We start from the raw sequence: 23,824 nt of genomic DNA, 5'->3' as shown, positions 1-23,824 counted from the left end.
ATTGACAACTTGGTCAAATCTTGTCCCTATGGCCGGCCAAGCTTCTTTGAAGGGCCTATTTGCAGTTTAAACACCTCCAATTTTGGTTCCCTAGAAATTTAACACCTTTAGCTAGTAAAACAAAAATTTTTCCCTTTATGCGATTTAGTCCTTTTTCGAAATTAAGCTCATAAACGCTAAAATTAATTCACCAAAATTTTCATGCACTCATATAATCATGATATAACTCATAAAATAATATTAAAAATAATTTCTCTGGCCTCGAAATAGTGGTTTTGAAACCATTGTTTCGACTAGGCACAAAATCGGGCTATTACATTTGCGGCCTTTTTCATGAAAGTAAAATATTGTCACTCATCTCATCTACTCAGTTTTTAATCGTGTTATTTTTAGGTGTACTTGTTTCCCTTCATTTGAAGATACGAAAGTATTTAACGGTTAGCATAGGTGCAGAATTTAGCAAAAACTAGTGTCATATTAATTTTGCTTAAAGTTGTTGATTTGGCTGGATATTTCTAAGGCTTTTTAGTTATGCTTAATTATTTATTTTTGATATAAAATTGATCATAGGTGCTGATCATAACATCCCGGACCAAAAGTAAAAAGAAAACTTATTCGCACTATCGCTAGGCATTGTACCAATGTAAGATTGATCGCTTTTTCAAATCTGAAAACTTGTTATGGAAACATTGTTTTGGTTGAACCCTTAGGGGTGTTTCTAGGTTGGTATTAAGTTTAAAATTAATGTTTACTTGTTGTTTAAAATTAAGCTCATAAACGATGAAATTAATTCACCAAAATTTTTATGCACTCATATAATCATGTTATAACACATAAAATAATATTAAAAATAATTTCTCCGACCTCAGAATAGTAGTTTCGAAACCACTGTTCCGACTAGGCCCAAAATAAGGTTGTTACAATTCTCCCCCCTTAGGGACTTTCGTCCACGAAAGTCTTACCAGGAAAGTGGTTTGGTTTCTCACATAAACTTCTCTTTCTCACAATCATTACTAAAGAACTTTTACTCTTCTGTACCTTTAATAGTTATCTCATTAATTTATCATATTCGAATCATGAGCGATTCTTCGTTATATGGCGCTTTCACCAAACCTTAACCTCTATCAGAGAGTTCATGCACTCAAAAGTTTGATCTATACCACCATGCTACATATACACTCTTACTTGAATCTTTTCGAATTCGAAAGTGAAACTAGTCAATTCAACTTGTTCTTATGCTCTCTATAATTTCACACGGTCCAATTGTTTACCAATTCAACTCTCAGTTGCTTCTAAATTTCAAAGCCTCCTTTAGCTTTCCCAAGAAATCATGATATAAAACTCAGACCCTAATCCGATTAGTGGAGACTAGAATTCCAAGAAATCCAACAAATATAAAGACGCAAAATTCCATGAATCTAATGAGCGAAAATTCAGTATATACCGGTATGATTTACATATCTCGTCAAACATTTAACAATAAGTCTCATAACATTTCAGAGACAGGAATAATCCAGACATGAAATCCATATCAAACTTTTTCTCATCCATTCTAGTGCGAACACAGGCATAAATAATTCTGATGACACTTAATATACATCCTTAAACTTTTCAGCATTTCTAGAATTCATGCACAAAAATCAACAATCTCGAGTTCCAAATTCGATCACTAATACACTATTCCTGAGGGTTTCCTCGCGAAATTTCTGTATAAGTTTTGGATTTTTCTGTCCAAGTGCCCGTAGCCACAATTTGCTTTCTCCAAGATCATACGATTGCATTATCCCAAATAACACAGATATCTCAATTGAAGGCATTAATTTCAATGAACTTACTTGAGAAAAGAGGTCTATCATACCAATTGAAATTTTAAATTTCACCACTTAAGCCTTTGCCGATGTCAAATCATTATATGTAAATTAGAGAAATCCAAATACTAAAATCATCGCATTACCATGATCACATCAGGAGCATAGTCACACTTGACATGATTATCGCAAGCTAAAGAACACACTTTGAACATGATTCATAATTGACAGATTATGGAATAAAGATAACAAGAAAACCAAGTAAAGAAATCCAAGATAGAGAAATCCCAAGATACGGAACTATATCGGAAGACTGAAAACAACATTTTAAGAAAATATGAAAGACTTCAATAATTCCTCAGAGGGAAAAAGTCTAGAAGAAAGTATCATTTAATCCCACTGGAATCAAATACAATAATTTAGAGAAATAGAATCATACCATCATGTGCATTTTCTCATAAGTTCCTATCAGACTGAATATAACAAAATACTAGAGAGAAGTAGAGCAAGGCAGATTATAAACCAGTCAGATCGACAATGTCTTCGCCTGGCATTAAGATCAGATAACATTCTTATATAACAAGAATTTCATCAGAAGATAGGTAGCCACTATAATACTTCTGAGAACAATGATCTCTTAAAATATATCAAGAGAGACAGTCATCATCTACTCACTATGATTTCCATACTCAGACATCTCATGTTTCAAATATTATTCCTCTAACTATTTCTGTCATCACAAATCCCATATCATTACACTTTCTCAACCTCGTACCTGAGTAATTCATTTTACCAAAGTACATTTCTTCTTTAACTGTGATAGTGCATAATTCACATAATCTTTATGTCAACCTAATACTTTTCTAGCTCTGGCTTACTTATCAACTCATTATCCATCTCTAATCGTGTTTATAGATATTTCTCCACTGAACTCTTTGGTTTCATACTTGTGAATTTATTCAGCCTAAATCTCGTGAAATCCCATTATAATACACCACTCTAGTAAGGGGGTGAGGTCGTAGGGCCTCTGACTCAACTCTCATATACATACACATGTAACACAACTTTCATCATCATAGTAACATCATCAAAATCATATAATTCATTTCAGACAGACTGACATTCATATTCGTTTTACACCAACTTTCCAGTTATCTCATTTAGACAAGTATACTCATACATGCACTCTATGAATTCTGAGTAACTTTACTTATCACATTCATTTAATAAAACCACATGTACATAACGTCATACAAGAGCCAAAAAAACATGGATAAATATATTCCAATCTGTACTTTCATTTTGCACATCATTATATGCATATCATTACAAACATGCAAATCAATCCAAGCAATTTAACACTTATACTCAGACTATGTGAATTTGCCAACCATATTCATTCAAATAAGTATACATGAACATTCTTTCTACCTGTATTTTTAGTAAGTTATCTAAACACATGTATTTACTCGAGCAAATCAATCATGTACACCATGGGATTATCAATCAATCATAGATAAGCTCATTATACCATGTACACATTCTATTTCATGTTTCTCATATCACAAATATGTACATATACATTTCACGAATTCTTGTTCGTACCTTTCTGAGTTTCAACTCTTCATAACTGTACTTTATTGAATACTTTAGCATCGTTATCTATGTGATCGGGTGTAGCTCGATTGGAGAGTACATTGCCCACACAAGATAGTTTTCATTCGCACCTGGAGACATCACACTATCACAAACTTGTGGCATGTATAGCTAGACTCTTACACGTGCTAGGTTAGTCCAAGAACAGACTAAACCATGCTCTGATACCACTAAATGTAACACCCTTTACCCATATCCTATACCGAAATAGGGTACGAGGCATTACCGGACTTAAACATACACATTCATGCAAAAATCGAGCCATAAAATCTCTTTTAATTCAAAACCTTTCAAACGCATGCATGTCGTCCCTTATTTGGGTCTACGAAGCCCAAAACCTTCATTGGAAATGATTCGGGACTAAACCAAGAACTTTGAGAAGTTTCAGGAAAACTTAGAAAATTTTCCTATGAAATAGGGTCACACGCTCGTGTGGACATAGGGACACGCCCATGTCCTCAGGCCCTTATAACTCTCTGTTTATAATGTCAGCATGCACATCGAACCACATGGCTGGGCCACACTCTCGTGTCTCTAGGCCATGTCCCTCACACGGTTGAGACATACAGCCGTGTCTCAGCCCGTATGGCCAACACTTAGGCTATTTTCCAAGCCTTCATGTTACCCATAATCTCTTACAAACTTATGCACATCAAAATCTCAAATCATGACATCATTTTAGTGATTAAACACTTTTTATTAAGACATATCCTTAACATTAACATGTCCTCTTACAAGTAATGCATCTACTCATGCAATACCAAGTCTAGATTCCTTATTTCACATTTATAAAACTTGTCATTTTGATGACCACTTTTACCATTATACTATGGTTACCAACTTATCCATCAAGCACTCAAGTTCAATCATTATCACGTTGTGTTTATAACGTGCAATTACTACATGGCTATGACCACCTCAATTGTTCATAGGGCATACATCCAACATACATGTCATATTCCTAACCATACATGGCAAACAAACATAATCACCTTATAAACATTAGACATGACATGAATAGCTAGGCTTACAAGGAAAAATTAATATGAGCCAGATCTCATGGCCATATACATATAACTCAACATAAGCCAACACATTTGGCCAAAGCAAAATAATACATGTCAATCAAATATATCCCTATACATGTCACTCACTTGAAATTTCTAATATATGTTTCATTACTCCAAAGGTAGTGACTTGATAGTGTGATACTGCCTCCGACGATTTCCAACCCCGAGCTAACCTGAAAACATTAAAGGAAAGGAAAGGAAGGGAGTAAGCTTTATAGCTTAGTAAGACCATATGAAAATAATAAGCAAATTATCAACTTGCTTCTCATGGAAATACAACCCTATTTGCAATTTTACTAATGTTCTAGTCAAGCTGTTTTCTTGAGTCACAGTCACTAAATTATTTATACCTGGAGCAACGGAACACCAAATTAAGTTTTCCTAATTTTATTTGAAACTAGACTCACATATCTTTTTACCATAAATTTTTCAGCAATTTTGGTTCAACCAATTAGTACAATTTATTCCTTAAAGTTACCATTTTTAGCTATCTAACAGTTCTAACCCCTCTTCACTAAAAATTAATTATCTCATAATACATTACTTAGATGATGTTCCCGTTTATTTATCTTGAAAATAGACTCATTAAGAATTCTAAAAATATAAATTATAACTCATAACTATTTTTGTACAATTTTAAATGATTTTATCAATTCAGAATAGGGGATTTCGAAGTCATTCTGACTCTATGTCACAACAATTAAAATATTTCATAATATGAAACTCTTTTACTTACAACATTTATTCTGTGTGAAACTAGACTCATTAGGCTTTAAATTTCATATTTTATTCAGCCTCTAACTCAATTTCCACAATTTTTAGTGGATTTTTAAATTTGAACTATGGCTGCTGTCTAAAACTGTTTTAGTGTAAATTAACTATACTACGTTTATCACACCATATTAATTCATTTTCGCCACATTGGTAAGGTTACATATTCATACATCATAAGTATAGACCTATAATCACAAGGTCATCACAAAATCATTCTCATAAGCATGAATTACCTATTTACATTTTTACTAAATGTGCATCATAAACTGAAATCATTTCTCATGAGCTTGACATACATACCTGTGTTACTCAACATGCTCATATTCATTCCTTACTAACCATATAACAGGAATTGAATTCACATCTCATCAATTTCATGTAAGTACCTGTACCACTCACAATATGGTCATAACCTTTCTCATTTAGCTTAAACCGTAACTCTCACCGTTGAACCATTCGGAAAGCTATCGGATATTCACTAAGCCTCAAACATAGGGTATAATGTTGATGCCATGTCCCATACATCGTCTTACACTGGCTCATCCATCAAGTCGATGCCATGTCCCAAACATGTTCTTACACTAGCTCTCACATATTCGTGCTGATGCCATGTCCCAAATATGGTCTTACACTGACACATCTCGTAGCCGATGCATGTCCTAGACATGTCTTACACTGGCTTACATCTCGAGGCCGATGCATGTCCCAGGCATGTCTTACACTAGCTCTCGTCTCAATGCCGATGCCATGTCCCAGGCATGATCTTACACTAGCTCTCATAATGTGGCCGATGCATGTCCCAAACATGTCTTACTCTGGCACACAAATAACCTGAATGTCATGGCATGAATATCCGAATTGTTTCTTAAGGTTGAAACAGGAATTCTACTATCTCAATATTCATCATACATAATCATTTACACAACCAAACAATTCATGCTATATCAATTTAAACACATATAATAACAATGTAGTTGTATTATTTACATACAACTTACTCGTTTCAATGGAATATCCTATTCCATCAAATCTCCAAGTATTCAATCAACACATAAATGTTATTTACATTTGACATCACTTTCTCATATACAATATCATCAACATAAACTTTAACACAATCATGGCAAGATATATTTTCAAGTATAATAACAATGGCATAAATATCATGCTCATTTAATTGCACGAACTTACCTCGAATGCAATTTCGACTAATTACTCCATTTTAGTCCATAACCTTGTACTTTTCGATTTAAGCCAGCCCAAATCTTGATTTTCTTGATCTATCAAGATGAAATTCACTTATTTAATCATTACATTAATTAAAACATTCTAAAATTCACAATTTGGCAAAATGACCGTTTTGACCTTAGACTTTACAAAAATTACGATTTTACTCTTAGGCTCGTAAATCGATCTTTATCGAATTTCCTCCTTTACCAAGCCTAGCTGAATCCTTTTTATAACTATAGCAAATCATAATTTCAATTATTACACACATTACTCTCTATTTTACAACCTTTATAAAATGATACTTTTAGGTGTTTTCATACTAACACCTTTCAAAAAAGTTGTTTATTTCACAAATAAGATTCATTTTCTTCCATAAAAATGCAGCAAAAAACATGAATATTCTCATGGTAAAACACTATACTTTCAACCATTTTGCAAAATAATCCCCCCATTAGCTAAATTAAGCTACAAGGGTTCAAAAATACAAAAATTATCAAAAATAAGCATCCAAATCACTTACTTGCAAGGGATAATAATGGATGATATTTTTGAGTCTTAAAAACCTCTTCTTTGTTGGAAATTTCGATGGGGAGAAGATGAGGAAAAAGATGATATCTTTTTCTCTCTCTTTTATTTCTATTTTATTCAATTTTAAGTCACCAACCCACCTAACATTGACAACTTGGTCAAATCTTGTCCCTATGGCCGGCCAAGCTTTTTTGAAGGGCCTATTTGCAGTTTAAACACCTCCAATTTTGATTCCCTGGCAATTTAACACCTTTGGCTAGTAAAACAAAACTTTTTCCCTTTATGCGATTTAGTCCTTTTTCGAAATTAAGCTCATAAACGCTAAAATTAATTCACCAAAATTTTCATGCACCATATAATCATGATATAACTCATAAAATAATATTAAAGATAATTTCTCTGGCCTCGAAATAGTGGTTTTGAAACCATTGTTTCGACTAGGCCCAAAATCGGGCTATTACATTTGCGGCCTTTTTCATGAAAGTAAAATATTGTCACTCATCTCATCTACTCAGTTTTTAATCGTGTTATTTTTAGGTGTACTTGTTTCCCTTCATTTGAAGATACGAAAGTATTTAACGGTTAGCGTAGGTGCAGAATTTAGCAAAAACTAGTGTCATATTAATTTTGCTTAAAGTTGTTGATTTGGCTGGATATTTCTAAGGCTTTTTAGTAATGCTTAATTATTTATTTTTGATATAAAATTGATCATAGGTGCTGATCATAACATCCCGGACCAATAGTAAAAAGAAAACTTATTCGCACTATCGCTAGGCATTGTACCAATGTAAGATTGATCGCTTTTTCAAATCTGAAAACTTGTTATGGAAACATTGTTTTGGTTGAACCCTTAGGGGTGTTTCTAGGTTGGTATTAAGTTTAAAATTAATGTTTACTTGTTGTTTTTGGATCAACGATTGTTTAAGATTTAATGTGAGAAAGTACAAATTTTTACAGCGTAGTGTTGTAAGTTGCGACTTAAGGTGTGGGTCCTAACTCGAAATAATTGTTTGTAATACATTAAAATATATTTTAAATTGATAAATATTGTTTCCTAGTCGGGCATGGCCGAGTGGCCAAATGAGTAAATTAAATGGTGTCGAACAAGGTACGTAATCTATAATTGATCGAATGATGAGTCATTAAAATTTGCATGAATGCAAAATTTGACATGTCTGATTAATTGATTGCATGCTTGATATTGATGGACATTGTATTAAAATGATATGGATTGCTATTGGTTATTGATTGTATAGCATGCGACTCATTGAGTCACTAATTGATTTCATGTTAAGTATGTTTAATTGTAATACATATTGTATATATGTTACATACTATTGATGCCATGATTATCGATTAACTGAAAGCATGAAATCAATGTTCCAAAATTGTTACCGTAAGCATGCAAAACATGCCATTGTTCTGAAACTGAACTTGTTCAGTGATTGTATTGTCATGCTACATTTGCATGGGATGGGTTATTGTGGTTGGCGGAGGAGTTTCGTAGAGTATTGGCAACAGTTACAGTTCGCAATATTATTGTCAGTGCACTGCACCAGGAATACCGAGGAGATTGAAAATTTTTTAATTGCATTATTGGCAGTTTGACTGCATTATTGGTGGTTACTTTTGGCAGTTTAACTATATTACTGTTACTGATGGCTTGTCCACTCTATTGGCAATTTATCTACATTACCCTTATTGGCAGCTCATTTGGATATATTTGTTGTTTATCTACATTACCATTACTTTTGGCTTGTTCATAATATTAGCAACTTGTTTGCACATATTGGTAGCTTATCAGCATTATTGTACTGGTGCTTTATCCACATCGAGCTTTGGCTCTCACTATTTAGAGTTCGGTAGATAAGTTTTGGGGAACTCGTGGTATGTAGTGAATGGTTGGGTAGGAACCTTTTGCATTGCATCATTTGCATCATACCATGCCCATACTCCGATCTATCAACTATTATGGTTTAATATGAAGTCTTATTGATATGAACTCCATAAGATGGCTTTATGGTTTTTTGGTTAATGTTGATATGAACTGATTGATAAATTGCTCTATTTATTATGGTTGTTATGTTGATGTTCTTATGTCTTACTGTAGTGATATATGTTTGTTTAGATAACTCTTAGACTCACATTGAGCTTTCATAATCTTAGACTCACATTGAGCTTTCATAAACTCACTCCTCCTACAGTGTTTAACTTTTTAGGTAAACTTCGAAACTAAAACCGAACCTGGTATACGAATCATCACCTCGGACATCAAACTATTTTTAAATAAGTTTTATCAATAAGTCTCTATTGGTTTTGGTTTGTAATTTTTAATTATTTCTGGTCTGTGGCTTGGTAACTTTTTATTTGGAGATTTTTGCTTGCATGGATTACTTAAGCATAATAACTGTGAAATGCATGATATATGGCTTAAGTAAAATTTGACATTATTCTCCAATTTTCGCTGCATTGCAAAGAAATCGTTTTTGAAAATAAATCGATAAGGCAACTAGATTTCCAAAATTACATGAATAATGGTTTTTTCGTTACATTAGTTAACATCTAGTTTTTACAAAGCAGAGCGACAAATCAACGCTTTTTTTTCTAAAACAACACTATCAATAATAAAATGGATCTTAAGTACAAATGACCTAATAAATGAATGTTTTTAAACTAACTCAAAGTACAACCGCGGTTTTTCTCTAAAATCATTCGATTTAAGGTCTTCAAAAGTAGCATAAGTTAGCTTAGTCATTTTAGTGGCTAATGTAACTTTCTTAATCTGGCCATAACGTCTAGACCGAGTTAGGGAGGTTATAGGTAGATTGAAGCTTCAATACCTCCTTCTTTTGGAGTCTTCTTCCTTTATTGGACTTCATGTACTTCTTGAACCTCCTAACAAACATGGTCATCTATTTGTCTTTATCCACCTCTTCACTTGATTCACTATCTTCATTTGTGGTGGATTTAAAAGCAACACCAACCTTTTTCTTCTCAATTTTGGCTTCTTTAACCCCTTTATTTATCCTCATCTCATATGTAAGCAAAGAACCAATGAGCTCATCCAAAGTTAATGTTTTTAAATTCTTTGCTTTTCAATTGCAGTCACTTTTGCTTCCCATAATTTAGGCAAGCTTCGAAGCATCTTCTTTACCACCTCTTCATTTGGATATGCCTTCCCATAAGACTTTAATTTGTTAATGGTGATAATAAATCGATCGGACATCACCTTAATATCTTCCTCAGGGTTTATTTTGAAGTTTTCATAATTTAGAGTAAGAATTCCAACCTTAGACTTCTTTATTTGGCTAGAACCTTCATTTGTGACTTTAAGCTTTTCTCATATCTTCTTGGCATTGGAACAAAAAGATACTTTACTATATTCTTTCAAGCCAAGTACATAAAATAAGGTATGCATAGCCTTGGCATTCAATTGAATACTCCTTTTACCATCCTTTTACCATCTTCCAATAAGAATAGTTAGCATCGTTGAACTATGGAGGCTTAAAGATTGATTGAGATTCTCCAATAAAAACTGAACCGAATGTAGACGTCATTTCTTGTGGATTGATTGGCTGAAAGTTGAACTACCTCAAAGATTTTCTCTTAGTTGTAAAATTGAAAAATAGAAACTAGCTCTGATAGCAATTGTTAGCTTAAATAATCAAACTGAAATTTCCAAGAGGGGATGAATTGGTTTTTAAAGATTTTGTAGATGCTATAAAATAAGGATAGACAAATTTGACACAAGAATTTAGAGTGGTTCGGCCCCAATTGCCTACTCCACTACCTTAGCTTTCCACTACTGAGGATTTTCCCAAATTCACTATTTTGATAACCTTTGAGGACAAGGTTTAACCTTAGAAACCCCCTTAATGTTTCTACCTAAACCTTAAGAAACAAACCCTCTCATAGAAATACAAATAAGCAAACTAAGAACAAATCCTTACAAGATTAGAATGTTTACAAATTAAGCTCAATTACAAAGAAGAACACTTGAGCTGATAGAATAACAATGAAGCTCATAAGTTTTTGTAAGAGAAGTATAGAAAAAATTAGCACAAAGGTTGTTTGATTGATCTTTAAGCTTGAATATTCTCTCTTGTTGTTGTAGGATCTTTAGAAGCTAGTATTTATACCCTCAAATTCATTTCTAACCATTGTGGTTATTGAGGAAATAAATAGAGTCATTGGGGATTAAAATACCAAATCATTTGATTCACTTGCAACAAAAAGTATTGATAGTTTTTCTACAAGTATCGATACCATTAGCATTTAATGCTTGATTCAGTGACCGTTAAAGTTAGTTTACAACGATACCAAGACAATTTATTGATACTTGGTAAAAGGTATCGATATTTTTGAATGAGTATCAATACTTTTTGTGATTGTTTAAAAAATCATCAAGCCAAAATGCAAAAATGGTATCAATATAAAAATATGGTATCGATAAAATACAGTAGGTATCGATATATTTTGAAAAGTATCGATACTTTCTACTTTTATTCAATTTTTGTTTCAAGTCAATAAGCAACTTTGGTATCCATAAAAATTGTATGGGTATCGATAGTTTTTAAAAAATATCGATACTTCTTGTAAAGAGAAGTTTTCCAATCAATTTAAAATTGTTTCAATTAAGTCAAAGAGTTTAAAATCATTTTTGAACTTTGTCCAAAATTTTCTAAGTGTTCAAAACATTTTCAAAGATGTTTGGAAGTCTTGAAATGATTTTTATGCTTTAAAATTTATAATTTCATTGTTCAAAAACAAACTTTATTCAAAAAAAAATTGTTTGTTATAACAAAAAAATTTATCAAATAAAGCTAGCTTAACAGATTTCTTGATGGTTGCTTGGAGAAGATGAAGATGGCAACAATGGTGGTAAAAACTAACACTAAAGTTCATATTTTTATCAAAGGAAATGAAATGGAGTTGAGTGCAAATAAAACCAAGCTAAGTAAAAACTAACTAACTAACTAACATGAAAACGAAAAAAGCTTTAAACTAAACTTTAGAAATGAAGAAGAAGAAAACTAAAAGCTAAAAAGATGAAAGGAAAGTAAAAAGTGAACAACCCCCTTTTTTTTCCAGCGAAAAGTGGCTTTTATATTTGAGTACAACCTAAAATTTTGGATCAAAATGCCCCTAAACATTGAATTTTGATTGGTGTTGGAGTTGGACAAAAACTACCCCCACAGTCAGATTTCTCCTCGTCAGGCAGCGATATCGCAATACCCAAAACGATATTGAAATTGGGAGTCTTAAGGGTCTTCATATCGCGATACCCATTACTCAGTATCGTGATATCACTGAAGTTGGCCTCAATTTTATTCACTTTAGCACTGTCGGGGGTATCACAACTTTCATGCCTCAATGTCGCGATACCCTCTTTGAATCATGATTTCTTCAAATTCGGGTTATTATCGACTTCCTACACCACTCAATCATATCGTTAGGTCTTCATGGCACCATTTGGCCAATTTGAGGTCTCAAAATGGCATAAAATTAACAAAAATCATTTATTAATAACAAAAGCTAAAAATCCACAAAAGTAAAGAAAAGACACCTAATTGCTTGAGAATAAACTCCTCAAATGTAATGGAAAGCCTAATTTGATATATCAAATTACAACAGATCAATAATCTAAATAAAATTTAATAATAACAAAATTTTAATAGTAGAAATAAACAATGTTATCATAGTAATGGCTTGAGAAGCTATGTGATTTTGCTATCTCAATAAAATAATTTTGTCCATAATTTGAAATTGAGTTAAAATAAAGGAATTAGGGAAGAGATTTTACGACATATGTTAGATAGAAAAAGAGAGAAGTTAAGGTTTAAGTTTTGTGAGAAAAATAAAGGGGTGATGATATATATAAATTGTTGAGGTTCTCTCCATTAAATACAAGATATTTGGGCTATGTGTTGTAGTTGAGAAATATGATTGATGCTGGCTCCACATTTGTGGATGTTGATGTTAATTAATGTATTTATATACTAGAAAAAGGCTGTTAAACTATTAAACGTTATTTAAGTAAGCTATTGAATTATTTTTGTTTTTAATTTATGATTTTTACTAGATTTTATTATTAAAGTGAAATTATTTTGAATTTCAAATTTTTATATTAATTTCTTGATGAAGCAATGGAAATTATATACAATTCAATATCAACATAAAATTTTAAAAAAGTAATTAGAATTTTTAAAAGAGTGATAAAGTGTAACACTTTTAAAAAAAATAAAATATTATTTCAAAAGATATTATGTTATTTTTTGTTTCATCAAATTTAAAATATTTTACTTTAAAATTAAAATGAAGGATTTGTATAAATAAAAACGATATGTTAAGGGTTATTTAATAAATAAAAAAAAGAAAACAGAATAAGAGGAGGTGTAATAGTTTAAGTGGCTTTTTAGAATATTAGCGGTTTCTATATGTATTAAAAGCGGATTCAGCTTCACAATTAATCCCAAAACATCCTATTCTGATATATAAATATATTTAAAAACTAATATTTAAATATAAAAAAGTCGAGTAGTATGAGTAGTTTCACTAATAATACAAAGAAAATCAGCGACTTCAGAGAGTAAAGCTGGCACTTTCCATTGCCTTTAAAACTCTCTGTACTAGCAAAAGAAGAACAAGGAAAATCTCTCAACAAAAACTGAAAAAGTCAGGTAAATTTTTTAATGAATCCTTTTTTATCTTTCCTTATCTTAATTGCTTGACGTTTGAATTTGAAATCGGGGTTTTTGCTGGGTTTTTTAGCTCATTTCTGCTTATTTATTTTGTATCCTTTTTCAGAATTTAGCTCCTTCATTCAAGAATTTTTGGCGTAAATCTTATGTTTTTCTTGCTTTAATTTTTTGGGCGTTTTATTTTTCATTTTTGGCTTTCGGTATTTTCCTCTTTTTTGGTTAGTTGTAATGGTTGGTGAAGATATTTTGCAAGTATATTGATTTATTAATTGTTTTTTCTTGGCTTATTCCTGATATCTTTTAGACTTTTACTTTGCGTTTAGCACAAATTGAGTGTTTTATATAATTTGGGAAGTGAAATTTTTTGATCTTTTGCCATGAAATTTATGGTTGATCCAGGTGTTTGTTCTTGTCATTTCTCAGAAGTTTTCTTTTTCTATAGTTTTGGCTTAACTGGAATTGTGGAGAAGGAAATAAATTCGATTTACAATTTCAAGCATTTGTGGTGTTCTGGTATTTTAAGACGTTAATAATCTCATTTAAAGTTGACTGACTTTATCTTCCTGTAAATAAGATTTACATTATTGAGATTCATTTGTTACTTTTTGTTCTTGCCTCTGTTATCTTGTTCATAAATACTGGGTGAAAAATATATGATTCTTGTTCATTGATTTTCAATATTCACAAATCATATAAAATTTGTTGGAACTGTCACTTCTAGTGCTATTGGTTAGCATAATGTAAGAATGATAGTTGTGCAGATATTTGCGAAGTTAAGACGTGAAGAACAGAAACATGATTCTGAAGTACATACCACTAGATGAAGGGATGATGATAATGGATGAGGCGATTGTGAAGGCAAAGAAGATTATTGAAGGGTACCCTGAAACAAAGTTCTCTGGAGAAGAATACCAGAGGTTCTATGAGTATCCTTTGTTTATATAGGGATTTAGTTAGATTAACCTGCAATATCATCTTACACAACATAGGTTAGTGTTGTTAAGATAAAAATGTCATCCTTCACAATTTCCATAGATGTGTTTATTTCATGTGCACTTACCATAGCTCTAATGAGAAAACGATGCAGCTTTATGAGAAATTCAGAAACAGCTTGGAAGAGAGCATCTTTTCAACGGTGAGACAATTTGAGATTTGAACTACTTATATCATGATGGTTTTTCTTTAGTTTGTTCAGTTGCATCTTGAAGTCATTTGTATTAGCTTTCTCCAGACTTGCTCTTGTGGTGTTCATATTCCCAAATACAGACTTCTTTTTTAGGACAGCTAGGGAAGGTGTAGGACCGCAATGTGGATGTACACGCAAAGTTTGACACATGATACATTGAGTGTGTATTTATGAATTTTCTTTTCTTTTTTTACTCTCAGGTACTGCCAACTTTAGTCAATAAACAAGGTGCAAATTTGTTGAGAGAATTTGTAGTCATATGGTCTAATTATAAGCTGATGGCAAGATGGTTATGTAGATTCTTTGAATACCTCGATCGCTTCTTTATCCCTCAACATATTGAGCTTGAGTCACTAAATGGCATCTCTTTTTCTTGTTTCAGGGATCTGGTAGGTGACAGTTTATTCTTGGGACAGTTTTACCTGAACTAAATGTGCTTTCCTGATGAAAATTGAAAAACTTTTGGAGTAATTGCTATTATTTTTTGGGTCTAATATAAATTTCAGGTCTTCAAGAAGTTGTACTGTAGATTAATTGAGGCTGCATTAACTTTGGTAATTTCCATGTGCTTGCCTATGGTAAAAATTTTAGTTTCCCTTTTAGTGGAATTTGGGTCAGTTCAGTTTTACATGCAGATCAATCAGGAGCGTGAAGGACAACAGATTGACTGCGTCCTGCTGAAGAATGTCTTGGATATCTTTGTGGAAATTAGTGACTACAAAGGGGCTAACTATTATGAAGATTTTGAGCGGATCATGCTTACAGAAATCTCTGGTTACTATTCTCGATTAGCTTCAGAGTGGCTTCTGTATGACTCATCAGCTGAATATGTTCAAAAGGTGTTTAGTTGTCAAATACTTATATTTATTTAATTGTTATTGACAATATTAATCAGTATATGGTCTCCTAAACTTTCTAGGTTTTCTGGTGCTTGAATCGGGAGAAGCAAAGAGCTCGACAGTACCTACATCCTGACACTGAAGTTAAGATAGTGCAGGTATAGTCAATAATTTTAAACTGGAGAATTCCTTTTTGTGCTTTTAATTGGTTATATATCAAAGTGTGCTTCCAAATGAATGTTTAGTAAATTGGAAGGTGTTTTTTTTTCCCTTTTTGTACTCTTTATTATTTCGATTCATGCTTGTCATGGAGGTTGGTAAGTGTAGATAACAGCTGAATTAATTTGAAAGTTGATCAAGTTGGGGCTCTTCATCTTGTAATGATCTTCAGAACCTGGATATGTTATATAGAAAATCCATTTTACAAAGAACAGATTCTGTCACTTATATGGCATTAGAGATTCCAAGAAATGTCAATAACTCTTATCTTCTATGGTTTCTGCAGGTTGTCAGATATCATTTGCTAGATCAAATTGCGAATAAACTGATGGAAAAAAGGCAAGCTGAGAATTCTGGCATGGTGACAGATTATCAGGTGCCAATAAATCTCCAAATGAGTAACTTTATCATTGTTGCATAAGTCTATCCTATTATAGTGGTATTGTAATGCATGTGAGTGCACGTATTTGCTCCAAGTCCTGTTAGTGGTCTTTGGCGAGGCAATTCTCTTGGATCATTTGGTGGGCTTGGAACTGGAAGTTTCAGGGTCTTGGAGCATAATCATTCGAAGTATGTGTGCTTAGGTCTGGATTCTTTGACCTACTTTTTTTGTTACAATGTTGTGGTTTCGAGGAGACCCCAAGTCAATTGGATGACTGAAAAATTACTGATGTGTATTTAAATCTAGTTTGTGAGATTGTTACATTCAGTTTAGGCTCTGTTGGTGGTGTAGCCCGGAGAATTCATTCACACTGCATTGAAGCCCCATTTAAGGCCAAAATACCACAGGTACACACTTACCTGATTGTTTTGACTCCAACAGAGCTCTGGTGTGCTGTGAATGGATTCCCACCACACCGGACTATGCCACGTAACTGGGGCCCTTAGTGTGCTGAATTATCATGAAGTCAAAGAACCATGGATCCTGTGCAGCCCTGGTCATAAAAAACAAAACTGAAAAGAAATATTTTTGAATGTCTCCATGGTTAAGGCGATCGAGAACTCGTCCATAATTTATCCTCCTGTTGCCTGATTTTTCTGCACCGATTATTCTTTTGATTCATGGCAAATATGGATTGCTTGCAGGAAATATTGTTGAAATGTGCTGGCATATCCCTTCAAGAGGGAAGTTCTTCAACATCACCCGAAGAATGGCTCTCGACGCTAATGGCAAATTCAGCACATATATGCTAAACTTGTTTTGAGAGCATTATCAGCAGATGTTTGTACAAATTACTTTGATAAAAATATAGTTACCAATAGTCGACCTAGTGCTGCAACCTCTGTCCTTTTCTGTTTTCCCGAAATGCAAAATTAAAGTTCAGCTGTTCATTAGTTGAATGAAATTGAGATGTTTTGTATTTATGTTTTTTGCCGACGGCAGATTCACTCCTGAAGAATATCCAAAGGCTCTTTGCTGCTTCACACTTTTTATTTATTTTTTATGTAAAACCATAACTGATGTAGACCTTATTCAGAATCTATATGTGCATTGATAAGAATCTTGTGACCTATGTATGTGTTGAAGCCTAATTTCGAACAAGCCTTTGGATTGAACACACCAGATAACATGGCATTAACTCATGTTACTGAGAAGAGAAGGGGGAGTTTGCTGGTGATTTTGACTGGAGAAAAAGAAAATACATTAATGATGCTAGAAAGGCAGATGAAAAGCATTCAGAAGCTAATAAGTATGTCGTTAGATCACATTATAGTTTTTGATCAGAGATCATGGCATGGGAAACAGCAGCAAATTCGGTGTCTCATAGATGTTTCCTTAAGTCGTGTCTCAAAATTATAGTATTACCATATAAAATATATTAATTGCTTTTTCAAAAGCATTGTTAAAGTTATGTTTTGGTACCTTCAGGATTTTTATTTGTAGAATTTGTACTTTATAATTGGAAGTGTAATCTATACTATTATTTATACCTTTTCAGTTAGAGAAATTACTCAAATGTCTTACATTTAAAATAAATTATATTTTTTGATTGGACTTTAATCTCTTTATTTTAAAATAAATAATAAAAAAATATTCATATGATGAGATTTGTACTCATATCATTTCAATTATATTAAAGAACTTTTATTTTACCACTCAACCAAAGTTCTATTTTAATATTTTTTTGTACATTTTTATTTTATCATATATACTTTCTTACCTCCATCGACTGTATATAATAAGAATGTTATTGATTGAGTTGGTGTTATAAGTAAACTTGATACTAACTCAAGATTGATGGCAATATCATAGTAAATAATTGTAGTGCATTGAGTATTCTTAATATGATGAATTTACGTGTTTAAATTTTATTTACTTACAATTTAATCTATTTTTATTTTAATATTATATATATTTTATGTATTATTATTAATCAGTTTCAAACCATATATTTCATTATTTATTGTAGTTATTTTTAATCTAGTATCTTTGTTTTAAAAACGTAATTTCGACATGTGTACGGTGGAATTTTTGGTTTAAACTTAGTCGTTAGTATAGTTGTAACACCCCAATTAATTTATTTCTACTCTTATAAAATCTGACATAACTGTGTATTTGCTTCAGTGGTTAAGTGTTTTGGGTGTGTGTGTGACGTATTAGGTTTAAGTATCATCTTTGCCAAATTTTGTTATTTTTGGATCCAAGCCTTATCATTATTCGGTGGACTTATATTAAATTGCCTGTAAATTCATATCAGAATGAGTTTACTGATTTGAGTGGTAAGAAGTTAGTGTGTGGGAGGTCTTATGTTTGAATCCCCGCGCAAGCATGGGTATTAATTTTCCTCAGTTGTATGAGAGAGTTTGAGTAGCGCTAAAAGTCTGAGAAAGTTATGAGTAGTGGGATTTTGGGGAGTAAAATTAGGAGGAGTTATCAGATTCTGAATATTTTTATTTTTGTTTTATTTTTTAAAAAAACTTCTTTTTCGGTTCTCTAACTTTTGTTCTTTCTTCTTTCTTTTTTTGTTCCACTTTCAATTTTCATTTCCTTCTATTGTTACTGGCGTTTTTCCTGTTCCATTGTTGCTATTACGATTTGGATTGTTCAATCGTTTGGTAAGTAAAGTCTTGGCTTTTGTTAAAGTTAGATTTTGAGTTTTGGGCAATGTAATGATAACTGATCCTGGTGAGTAATCAATGAATTCCGTTGCTTAAGTGAAGACGATGAAGCATCAATTTTCACTTCTACTACTTGATTGAGGTTGGGGTCGTTTCTGGTAGGCGGTAAGTCGATTTTTGCGTAAGTGGACAAACATGTTAGACTTGTAAGTTGGTTGCTAAAAGGTGTGGGATGCTCTGTTTGTAGGTTTCTGAAGGTTTGAGAGTGGTTTCACATCAAATTGATACTAGGTGTGTATCCGCAACGCAGAAAACAAGGCTTCGGCAAAAGTCAAAAAATGATTCTGTCGACGCCACACTGGTGTGTGGTCGCCCGTGTGGATGGCCTGTGCGAGACACGATTGTATGGTCGACGAAGGTATGGACGTGCAACACACAACAGTGTGGTGGCTTAAGTGTAGCCGTGTAGGCCACATGGGCAAAGGGCAAATTGAGGTGTGGGCCCACACGGGCAAAGGGCAAATTGGGCGTATGGGCCCACACGGGAAAAGGTCAAATTGGGAATATGGGCCCACAAGGGCATGTGGGCCCATAATTCTAAAATTTTTCTTAGGGTCGCACGGGTCGCTTCGACCGTCAGTGCGCCTACTGTAGGGTCGGTAAGGGCTATTAAATCGCTATTTGTATTATGTGATGTTCTGATAGATTAATCTGAGTAGAATATTGTATGTATACCTAACTATACTACTATATGTATAACTATTATTTGTATATAAGCATGTTGAGCATGTGTAACATGTTATATCTCTATCTATTTTTCTGTATTTGTTATTGGGGTGGGATTGTATATGAGGAGGAAGTATTCTGTTCAGCGTGAATCGCCTATATTCTGGCAACTCGACTACATATATATTCTGATATGTGTCTTAATGGCACAATGTGGTGTGTAGGGATGGGTGGGAGTTTTAACCCCACATGGTGTGATAGGATGGTCGGTGATGGTGTGTAGAGGATGGGGGTAGGATTTATTCATATCTGTTTTTGTAATCTGAATTTGGATCTGATTCTAAATCTGAAATTGTATCTGTTTCTGGCTGTGCATATAATTTTGTATGTTTACATGTTTAATTCTGCTGGGTTACACACTGAGTTTTCATAAACTCACATCTGTTGTTTGTTTTGTTAGGTAATCCATAGACTTAGGCGGATCGGTGCAATGGAATCTTTCGATGACCACGAGTTTATAATCTAGTTATGTTAATGGTTTTATGTTAAAGATTATTTCAAGGATTTTGTAACAATTGGACTCTTCGAACTTTTTGGCTGAATTTCTTTTGGATTTGGATTTTCGTTTTAGTACTTAATTTGTGATTGATATTTAAAAACAAAGGTTTTTTAAAAATAGGATCTTGAAACACAACGTTTTTGTAAGCTTCAACTATAAAACTCGTTTTAAGCTAATTAATTAATTGAATAAAGGTTTTCACCAGGGATAAAGGCGAATAAGAGTTTTAAAACTGAAATAGTTTTAATGTGTAGAGTTCGATATCAAAACCCATTCTTTGTGACACCTCCTGATTTGGCTATAGCATTTAGGCCGGGTTTAGGGTGTTGCATTTTTTGGTATCAGAGCCAGGTTGTAAAGCTCGGCTATAAATTTTGGGTTCTAAAATTATATTTCGAAAAGAATTAGTTTTCAAATATTTTTTGATAATTTGAGAGAGTATGTAGTACACCGAGTCTCCGGCGTCAATCTTGTAAGTATTTTTAAATTTTGGTAGAAAACTCTGAAAGCACTGTAGTTAGAACTTTCTAAAATTGTACTGAGTAGTTAGAGACTGAAACCTTTTTGAAACAATTTTGAACTTCTAATAATTCATGCATAAAACATCTACTAATAAATACTGGAACTGATGCATAAAACATTATAATGTAGATTAAAACCCAAAATTCACAATGAGTGCTCATAAAACTCATAGACATGGTTTTCGAGGCTGTAGGGGGCTCGAGCTGAGTCTTCCTCTCTGGGTAATATGCTGCACTTAGACACGAGTGAGACACCAGTTTCGCCTGCTATTAAGATTGGGTCTCAAAGTCATTCAGCTGGGGACGACGCACTGTCTCAAGCCATGTTGAAGATTTTGGAGAGGATCGTTGGAGGCCGAGGGTCGGTAACTGAATAAATCTGGTTTAATGGTGCTGAGTTGTTTAGGGATGTTACTGGAGTTGCCTCTAATGTGGCCGAGTTTTTGAGGTTGAGCCGCTACGCTCGAGGCATGGTGGCGTCTGAGTATGAGAGGTACGTTCGGTTTGAAGATGGATTAAGGGATAATCTGAGGGTACTGATTACTTCACAGAGGGATTGAGAGTTTGCGGTTCTGGTTGAGAAGGCGAAGATCACCGAGGATGTTAAGTGCGTGGAGCGCTAGAATAGGGACCGAGAGAGAATCAAGAATAAGAGGGATTTGGAGCCCTCTAGTTTTATTCAGAGGCCTAAGAAAATGGCCAGACCTGATGGGCCAGTTAGAGTAGGAGCCCCTGTTGCTCCTACCAGGATTCAACTGTGTAGATTGTGATAGGCGCCATCCGGGCGAGTGTTGGAGGAGGATTGGGGCTTGTCTAAAGTGTAGGTAATTAGAGCACTATATTAGAGAGTGTCCACAGCGGGCGGATCAAATACAAGCTTCGAACCGAGTTTTGTATAGCCTCGGAGGGCAATTCAGTAACCATTTAGGGGTCGTGAACCGACTAGGGGTGGTAATGATCGAGGTCGTGGGCAAAGAGTACTGGGTAGAGGTACTAATCAAGCAGAGGTGAGGCAGCCTGCATTCATTTATGCGGCACGACGCCAAAAGGATAAAGATGTTTCAGATGTTATCACTGGTACTTTCTTTATATTTGATGTACCTTATACTACTCTGATAGACATAGGTTCTACACACTCCTATGTAGCTAGTACTGTATCTGAAACCCTAGGAATTTCTGTTGAGAGCACTAGTATTGAGTCCGTTTGGGTAGTCTGTTCGAGTTAGTAAACTCTATATAGATGTTCCTTTAGTAGTACAAGGGGCTATTTTTCTGGCAAATATGATGGAGCTTCTGTTTGGGGAGTTCGATTTAATTCTAGGTAGGGGCTGGTTAATTAAGCACTGAGTCAGTTTAGACTGCACATCTAACAGAGTCGTTCTGAGAACTAAGGACTCTTCTATTGAGGATATCAAAACAGTAAAGGATTTTTCAGATGTCTTTCCTAAGGAGTTATCGGGTTTACCTTCGAATCGAGAAGTTGAGTTTGGAATTGAGTTTCTATCGGGTACAGCTCTGGTGTCCATTGTTTCCTATCAAATGGCACCGAAGGAGCTTGCAGAGCTCAAGGCTCAACTTCAAGAGCTTTTGGATCGTGGTTTCATCCGTCCTAGTATGTCTCCGTGGGGAACACTAGTTCTGTTTGTTAACAAAAAGGATAGGACCATGAGGATGTACATCGATTATAGGCACTTGAACAAGTTGACTGTAAAGAATAGGTATCTATTTCTGAGGATCGATGACTTGTTTGATCAATTTTGAGGGGTTTCGGTGTTTTCGAAGATTGATCTTCGTTCAAGCTATCATCAGTTGAGGGTTAAGAAGTTGGATGTTCATAAGACTACATGGGGTTCCTCCTTCGATTATTCTGATAGAGATTCTCATTTCACTTCTCGGTTCTAGAAGAAATTACATGAGGTTTTGGGTTTGAGATTAGATTTCAGTACTATTTTCCATCCTCAAACCGGTGGTCAATTTGAGAGGGTGATTCAGATACTAAAAGATATGTTTCAGAGTTGTGTTTTTGATTTCCATGGTAGTTGGGAGGACTATCTGCCGCTAGCTGAGTTCGTCTACAATAACAGTTTCCAGTCTAGCATCCAGATGACACCTTACGAGGCTTTGTATGGTTGTAAGTGTCGTACTCTGCTATGTTAGACTGAATTGGGTGAGCATCAGGTTTTGGGCCCTGAGTTGGTTTCTGAGACAGAAGATAAGGTTAGACTGATTAGGGATCGTCTGAAGGCGGCTTCTGATAGGCAGAAATCTTATGCAGATCTGAAGAGGCGTGATATTATGTACTCTATGGGGGACTTTTTATTTCTTAAGCTTTCTCCATGGAAGAAAGTTCTGAGATTTGGTCGTAAGAGCAAGTTGAGACCTAGGTTTATTGGGTCGTAACGGATTTAAAGCTTGTGGGATCGGTCGCTTATCAGCTAGAGTTACCTCCGGAGTTAGACCGTATCCATGATGTCTTTCATGTTTCGATGTTGAGGCAGTATCAGCCGGATCCATCTCATGTTATCTCTGTTTCGAAAATCCAGGTTAGGCCGGACTTGACTTTTAAAGATGAGCCAGTTCAAATTCTGGATCGAGATTTTAAAGTTTTGAGGAGGAAGTCCATACTGTTAGTGAAGGTTCTGTGACAGAATCATGGCACTGAGGAAGCCACGTGGGAACTTGAGGACTCGATGCGTCAGCAGTACCCTCATCTGTTCTGAACAGGTAAATTTTGAGTTCGAAATTTCTTTTAGGGGTTGGAGTTGTAATGCCCTAATTAATTTATTTCTGCTTCTATAAAATCTAACACAACTGTGTATCTGCTTCAATGGTTAAGTGCTCTGGGTGTGTGTGTGAGGTATTCTCATCTTTGCTAAATTTTGTTAATTTTGGATCCAAGCCTTATCGTTGTTCGATGGGCTTATATTAAATTTCCTATAAATTCATA

The 23,824-nt window shown here is 34.0% G+C and overlaps 1 protein-coding gene across 3 annotated transcripts; it reads left to right on the top strand.

The window, feature by feature from the left end:
- Nucleotides 1–13,545: 13,545 nt before the first annotated feature.
- LOC107894506 (cullin-1) lies at nucleotides 13,546–17,523 on the top strand. Of its 3 annotated transcripts, none has more exons than XM_041085004.1 (9): nucleotides 13,546–13,746; nucleotides 14,529–14,693; nucleotides 14,803–14,902; nucleotides 15,154–15,342; nucleotides 15,460–15,507; nucleotides 15,589–15,792; nucleotides 15,873–15,950; nucleotides 16,298–16,387; nucleotides 17,098–17,523. In XM_041085004.1, the coding sequence occupies exons 2-9, from the start codon at nucleotides 14,563–14,565 to the stop codon at nucleotides 17,203–17,205; spliced, it is 948 nt and encodes a 315-aa protein (XP_040940938.1). In that variant the 5' UTR covers nucleotides 13,546–13,746; nucleotides 14,529–14,562; the 3' UTR covers nucleotides 17,206–17,523. The 3 variants fall into 3 exon arrangements, with proteins under 3 accessions (XP_040940938.1, XP_040940940.1, XP_040940939.1); XM_041085005.1 differs by having other exon boundaries at nucleotides 13,596–13,746; nucleotides 14,521–14,693; XM_041085006.1 differs by lacking the exon at nucleotides 15,154–15,342 and having other exon boundaries at nucleotides 13,592–13,746.
- The last annotated feature ends 6,301 nt before the right edge of the window (nucleotides 17,524–23,824 follow it).

This window comes from Gossypium hirsutum, chromosome A13 (assembly GCF_007990345.1).
Source record: "Gossypium hirsutum isolate 1008001.06 chromosome A13, Gossypium_hirsutum_v2.1, whole genome shotgun sequence".
Classification (NCBI taxonomy): Eukaryota; Viridiplantae; Streptophyta; class Magnoliopsida; order Malvales; family Malvaceae; genus Gossypium; species Gossypium hirsutum.
Note: the sequence above shows the minus strand (reverse complement) of the source record. Positions and strands in the feature narration are given on the sequence as shown.

Bases quoted from the DNA above. Each gene is read 5' to 3' on its own strand.
- LOC107894506 (XM_041085004.1), top strand. From the start codon at position 14,563: ATGATTCTGAAGTACATACCACTAGATGAAGGGATGATGATAATGGAT. The intron at 15,343-15,459 runs GTAGGTGACAGT...TATAAATTTCAG, and splicing joins TTTCTTGTTTCAGGGATCTG to GTCTTCAAGAAGTTGTACTG. The intron at 15,508-15,588 runs GTAATTTCCATG...TTTTACATGCAG, and splicing joins TTGAGGCTGCATTAACTTTG to ATCAATCAGGAGCGTGAAGG.